Source organism: Mastomys coucha, chromosome X (genome assembly GCF_008632895.1).
Source record: "Mastomys coucha isolate ucsf_1 chromosome X, UCSF_Mcou_1, whole genome shotgun sequence".
Classification (NCBI taxonomy): Eukaryota; Metazoa; Chordata; class Mammalia; order Rodentia; family Muridae; genus Mastomys; species Mastomys coucha.
Window position 1 is genome coordinate 63796492 of NC_045030.1, and position 7461 is coordinate 63803952.

Below are 7461 nucleotides of genomic sequence, written 5' to 3' on the forward strand. Positions count from 1 at the left end.
TTTATACTAAAAATAATCACACAAAACAGCAAAAATGAGAGAAAAATGCTATTCTTAATTATGATCATCTTTGGCCTATGGCTTTGATATTCATTTTAAAAAAAAGCCATTGGAAGTATAATTTGTTTCTTGCATTCAGACCTTTGACTAGATAAGTAAGAGCCTCAATACAAAACAATAACTACAAAAGCTAACAGTGGAGTGGAAACAAAACATACCTCATCATCCTTTACAGGTTTGGTTAACTTAAACATATCACGTAGACATATATATCTGTGATTATATTAATCTTGACCATGTATCACCTTTACATTCACACTGATATATGGGCCTATTGCTTAATATTTTTCTGGATGTTTTACGGGTGAAAAAAAATACAAAAGCAGGCCTGAAAATTACTGCTAACTTACTGTATTAAAATTATGTTTATGTTTATTGTCAACTATCAGCCTATAAATTTTCAATATAGTAGTCATAATCCTGCCTCCATTTTTTCTTCATGTTACAATACTTTGAATAATTTCCTTTTCATGGTAAACTCCAAAAAAACCATTCATTATCAAACAATGCCTTTTCAAACCACTTCAAACTGTTCACAAAATCAAAATTTTCTTTGATGCTTCATTTTGTATGTGTCTTGTCTTCGATTCATATCATTAATAATGAAATTTATAGGCACTGATATAATGCAAAGCTATCTATTTTATTATTATTAGCAAATGAACTTAGCAGATGTTATCCTTGATTATTACATAATTGTTTTGAGTGGTCAGACTCCTCTCTTTGAGTTCTTATAATAAATAAAAGCTAAGAAAAATACTAATTAAAACTTGAAAGGAGCTGGAGAGATCTCTTAACAGTTAAAGAGAGCTCAGGGTACTCTTCCAGAAGCCGTAGGGCAGCACACAATTGTCTATAACTCCTGCCAGGAAATCTGACATACTCTTTTGACTTCCTCTGGCACCAGGCATGCACTTGATACACAGACATACAGGCAGCCAAAACACCCATAAACATAAAATAAACATATAAATTAAATTAAATTAAACTGAAGATATACAAATGATTTTAAACTATTCACACCCTAACCAAAGCTATTTTCTTCCTTGAAACATTAGTATATTGTAACAGTACAATCAGGCTAAAAATGGAAAAAAAACAGTATCTCAATGTTGAAAAAAACCTGACATTTGATTAAAAGTTCAGATGCCTATTTTAAAGGCCCTCCAAAGTCAGATAACTATCCCAAGATTTGTGGGGAGCAGTGCAAGGAGGGGAATAGTACAGTACCACAAAATGACTACAGTATATTGAGTTTCTTGGTTAAAATTCCTACAGTGTGTTCAATAGTCAATTATCTGAGGTTTCCAAGCTCATTCCATTGTAACAATCCAAGGTAAATAATCTTAATTTTAATTTATAGTCACAATGCGAAAATGAATCTTTTTTGGGGGGTGGTATTTCAAGACAGGGTTTTTCAGTATAGGCCTGGCTGTCCTGGAACTCACTCTGTAGACAAGGCTGGCCTTGAACTCAGAAATCCACCTGCCTCTGCCTCCCAAGTACTGGGATTAAAAGCATATACCACCACTGCCCTGCTGGAAAAATGAATCTTAAGGATATATACTTCACATTTTGCTTTTACTGCAACTTAAGAGAGATCAAGCTGTTTGTTCCTCCTTTACCTGAGTTGGTAAAGTAAATATATAGGACATTTTGTTGGCTTTGCCTTTAGATCTTAATCATGGTCCTATTTACTAAAATTTGTAAACATCTGATCAAAACACAGTTAAGTGAATGAGATTCTTCTGTAGACACAAACAGGAATTACCTACTAGAAAAACTGCTATCAGAAATACTATTAAACTCTATACCAACATATCCAATCTGCAAACACAATACTTAAGAAGAACAGATGTAAGAACCTAGATAAGAACAACACTGTGTTGGAAGCTTTCAATTGGACTTTTCATTATATCAATCCTATCTACTGAACAGTTTAATTTTACCAGAAACAACCAATCCTATGCATTCCCACACCATGCCCTCACCCTAACTAACTCAGAGCTACAGAAATATAAATAAAATCCAGCTTTCCTAAGAGATCACTTTATACATTTGATGGATCAAAATGCTGTAAACATTTTGTAATTCACAATTTTAACAGGAATTTTAAAAATGATTCAGAGATTGCTTTATTTAAAGACTGTAACCTGAGTCTCCCAAAGTGCCCAATGGTACATAGTAACTTAACTTTATTAGTAGTATCTTTCATAACTTGGATATAGCCTTACAAAATACATACATAACTAGAAATGAACACATCTTTACAAGGTGACAAAGTTTTTTGTTCTTGCTACCCATATCTGCATATCACCTTTCATTCTAAATATGTAATAAACCGTAAAAGTCTAAATAGAATGGTAGTTAAGTTCTAAAATCAAAGAGAAGCTAACAATCCAGCTAAGTACTTATGAATACCCTCAGAAAATGAATAAATACACCAAGAAAAGGAAAGCAAGGAGAAGGTTCCTGGACAAAGCAAACCTTGGTAACAGGAAAGCAGAATAAAATACAGATTACAAACCTCAGAGGCATCAGAAAAAGATGAGGCCATCTGCATACTGACTTGAACTTTTCTAACAGCTAAATTTCAGAGAGAAGACTGCAAATCAGTAAGAAGTTGTGATCCTTACAAAGTTTCCTGGAATTTAGGATGAAAGCCAACTTTGGTTTGAGGAGTTTATTTACTTCTGTGGGAGGTGGCAAAGGAAGCATTAGAGGAACTAGAAAGGGTTAGTTTGGAAGCAGCACTCTAGTGGACTGGCCTCTGTTACTGTGGCACTTCATGTCTGTCTACTACTTTTCTCTAAAAATCTAAATTTCCTTGGCAACGTCAATTTGAACATCTCTTTTCCCCCAAATAGTATCTTTGCACAGTATTGTATTCTTTCCTTATCTTAGAAAATTTCTTTCTTCCTTCCCCTAATGTCTATTTACAATAAAAAATAATGACAATTACACTTCTTAGGACAATTCACAAATGTTAATTACATATATTTGATATTTTCAAACTGGATCTCACTATGTAGCACTGGCTAGCCTAGAAACAGGGTGGCCTAAAACTCACACAGAGATATACCTGCTTAAGCCTCCTGCCCAGTTTAACTGAAATTTTACTTTTAGATCTTTGAATAGTTTAAGAGTAATCTAGGTATTTGTTATGAATCACTGGGTTTGTTCTTAAGAAAACAACGACAATTTTACATTTCCAAGCTTTAAAGATCTGTACAAAACATATGTAAGGCATAAGAAAATGGTTTCTGTGGAAAGTTTATTTAGAAGTAGAAATTCTCACTATTTAGAGCTTCTCATAGGAATAAAAAATTTTAAGTCAGCAGCAAACAGCAATATCCAGCAAAAAGAACCACCAGATGTGGGAAGTACCTTCAATCAACATTATTACCTAGAAGAGATAAATTCTCATTCAAGAACTACTTTCTAGATCACAAAAGAAAAATATTACAGTATAAGGAAAGAAAAGTTCTGGCTAAAGTACAAGAAGACAGAAAAGGAAGAGGTTTATGATGGTTTGAACAGGGTTTTATTTCATTTCTGTTTTAATTACAGTTTCCATTGCTGTGACCAGACACCATGACCAAGGCAACTCTTCCAAAGGGCAACATTTAACTGGGGCTGGCTTACAGGTTCAGAGGTTCAGTCCATTATCATCAAGGCAGGAACATGGCAGCGTCCAGGCAGGCATGGTACTGAAGGAGCTAAAATTGTACATCTTCATTCAAAGCAAGCCAGGAGCTGACTACTGTTTTCCAGGCAGCTAGGAAGAGGGTCTCAAAGCCCACCTGACAGTGACTACTTCCTCCAACAAGGCCACATCTTCTCCAACAAGGCTGTGGCACTAATAGTGCCACTCTCTGAGCCTCAGATATACAAACCACCACAACATCTCAGTAGAAGGGTCATTATTACAAAAGTGATATTAAATTCCTAGAATGGTCTACTGCTTTACCTATATACTAGAATATTTCCAGTGAACAGAATCGATACATTTTCAAGTATATTTTATATATATATATATATATATATATATATATCGCAAATCAGCTAGGAAAAAAAGTACAGTTTGAAAATTTAATTAATAGAATATCACATTCCAGCTGTTGTCAACTTAGTTAGGTGTAGTGACCCGGACTGAGGAAGTAGCTCAGTGGCAGAGTCCTTTCTAGCAAGAAAAAGGAAGGCTTGGCTTCAATCCTCACCACTGCAAACCCATTTTTAGAAGGAAAAGAAAATAACCAATTTTCATCTTTTCATTATGGCACATGGCTTAAGGAGAGGTGGCTCTGGGTTCTGACTCACAAAAGTTAGCTAGTTATATTGCTAACTTCATTGCTCAGTTCTTATTTAAAAAAAAAGTCTGTTCTTGAAAAAAAGAATGTTTCCTGTAAGTAAGGATTTTAGGACAAGATATGGGATAAACAAAAGGAAAGAAAACATGTTCTTGGGAAACATTTATATCTCTTTTTTCAGAATGAAACCTAAGGAAAACATTTTTGTTACTTGACTCAATTCCATTATCTCTAAAAGAGGCCACAGTAACTAAAGATTGCTACAGGAGGATTAACTCAATAGGCAGAGATAACCTTTTATGACTAAATTCTTCATGTGAACAAAGGATGAGTTTTTGCAGATGTTAAAAAGCTACAATGATGTAAAACTTGAAAAACTAGGCCAGCACACATTTAACTTTTGCAACGCCTCCAGTTACGTGGTAAATGAGGGCCGATCATGGAACCATTGCAAGCTGTCGTCCAAAACATACATTGTTTTAGAACTGTCTGATATCTTAGCAGCAAAATTAGTAATTATTTTCTCCCTTTATGGTAGATAGTATACAGTTACTTGTGTATGCCATTGTTTCTACACTCCCTTTTCTTCTCCAAAGTTTTGTCTTTAAACTTCCTGTTCACTACTGAGAGAAAATAGTCATCTACCCCACCTGCTTCTTTGTGAGACAAAGCCTTATTATGTAGTCCTGGATGGTCTGAACTCACTAAGTAGACCAAACAGGCTGCCCTATACCTTAACAGAGCTCTACCTGCCTCTGTCCTCTAAGTGCTGCTGGTATTAAAGCGTGTATACTGGTTTAATTATTCTTTCTTTAAAAAAAGAAACAGGTTTATTTTTATGTTATGTTTCAAGTATTTGCCTGCAGGTATGTATATGCACCACACATATGCCTGGTAGTTACAGAGGCCAGAAGAGGATAAAGAATCATCTGAAACAAGAAGTACAGACAACTTTGAGCCATCATGTAGGTGCTAGGAACCAAACCTAGTACTCTGCTAGAGTGGAACATATTCTTAATGCCTGGATCATCTCTCCCATCCAAGAGACAAATGTTTTCCATAAAATTAAAAGAAATTACTTTTATGTGTATTGGTATTCTGCCTACATATACATCCACATACCATTTATGTGCCCTGAAGTGGAAACCAGAAGAGGTTGTCAGATCCCCTGGTACTGGAGTTACAGATGATTATCAGCTGCCTGAGTCCTCTGGAAGAGCAGCCTATATTCTTAACTACGGAGTCATCTCTCCAGCCCCAGGACTAAATTATTCTTAACAGATATTTAGAAGATTTTACAAAAATCAGTGAGCATTTTGAAGTAAAGAGAGAACTCTTAGTATCCTAAGAAAAAAAACATTAAATAAATAATTTGTAAAATTTACCTGCTTGCTTTGTAAAATCTCAATGTCTTTGAGGACTGCCAATTAGAAACCGACAGTAAATATAAACTGCCAAGAATACCAGAATGTACTATTCAATTTCTCCCAAAAGTGCATTACATGGAACAAGTTAACAAAAATGTTCCTTATAAAAGTAGCAAACCCAATCCATAACTACTCTTTCCGGCTCCACAATGCATACTTATATAGTACATATAAGTTTTTAAAAGTTTAAAAAAGAGCCAGGCGGTGGTGGTGGCGCACGCCTTTAATCCCAGCACTTGGGAGGCAGAGGCAGGCGGATCTCTGAGTTCGAGGCCAGCCTGGTCTACAGAGTGAGTTCCAGGACAGCCAGGGCTACAGAGAAACCCTGTCTCGAAAAACCAAAAAAAAAAAAAAGTTGAAAAAAGAACCATTTTAACCACTTAAATTAGCCTTTCCCATGTTTATTTGACTATATGACTTTCTCCCTAAAGAAGACACCAATGCCATCAAACCTAATATATGATTGGTACCATTCCAGTTTTTACTACATCAAACATTGAGATTATAGCTATACTGGACTCTATTGGTAGGAAAACCACACACCATTCACAATTAGCCATAAGGCAAAATGAGGCAAAAGCATCCAAAAACATGATGTGGGATAAATGGTAAAATTATGATGTTTCTATGTTTATATACCAAAAGTAGATAAGTAAAATTAAGTATTTGGCCATAAAAGTCGAAGATTTGCTTCTAAAGTTCAATTATGAAAGACAAGGCACCAGAAGATAGATCTTGGTCCTAATTACCTTCTGCTACCAACTGGACTATGTGTGTTTTTGGAAAGCCCTGGCACTGGAGCTATTGTATAACTTACATAGAGCTTGACTAAATGATCTGATCTAAGAGGATGAATAATATTTGAAGACATATCTAGCACTGAAAACTTGCATTGTGGCTTCAGCTGTTGTACAATTTGGCTACCTGAATTTAGTCACGACATCTAAAATAAAATAAGTAATTCAACAGCAAGAAAGAGAGTGTTTGAAAATAAAAAAAAATTACAATGCACATGAAATGTATTGGAATAAAAATTTTAAGCAAAAAGAAGAGAGAAATATATGAAACATATTAAAAGGCACAGACCAGAAAAAGACTCATATGCCAATGTCTTCTCAAAATGTGTAAGCACAAAGTGAGTACATTAAGCTCCTTCAAGATATTCATCTTATACACTAAAAGATTAATTGGTTTGTTTAGGCTTTACAGACATCAATTTAAATCACTATAGTAAAATTTAATTTGCAAGTTCATCTAGAATAACAAAAAAACCTAGGATAGCGAAAATTATTCTCAACAATAAAGGAAGCTCTGGTGGAATCACCATCCCTGACCTCCAGCTGTATTACATAGCAACTGTGATAAAAAAAAAACTGTATGGTATTGGTACACTGACAAGCAGGAGGATCAAGGGAATAGAATTGAAGATCCAGAAATGAACCCACACACCTATAGTCACTTGATCTTTGACAAAGGAGCTAAAATAATTCAGTGGAAAAAAAGACAGCATTTTGAACAAATGGTGCTGGCTCAACTGGTGGTTAGTATGTAGAAGAATGCAAATCGATCCATTCCTATCTCCTTGTACAAAGCTCGAGTCCACGTGGATCAAGGACCTCCACATCAAACCAGATACACTGAAACTAATAGAAAAGAAAGTGGGG

General features: G+C 35.1%; 1 protein-coding gene across 10 annotated transcripts in view; it reads right to left on the reverse strand.

The window, feature by feature from the left end:
* Positions 1-7461, reverse strand: part of Atp11c (ATPase phospholipid transporting 11C) — a 119631-nt gene that overhangs the window by 108647 nt on the left and 3523 nt on the right. For 8 of the 10 annotated variants that reach the window (XM_031363184.1, XM_031363191.1, XM_031363162.1 and 5 more), the window contains exon 1: positions 2588-2632. The exons of 1 other annotated variant lie outside the window; for it this stretch is intronic. In XM_031363184.1, coding sequence (XP_031219044.1) covers positions 2588-2623 — 36 coding nt within the window. In that variant the 5' untranslated portion in view covers positions 2624-2632. Of the gene's footprint in view, positions 1-2587; positions 2633-5492; positions 5529-7461 lie in introns of those variants that run through there. One more of the 10 variants, XM_031363153.1, reaches the window with a different exon arrangement.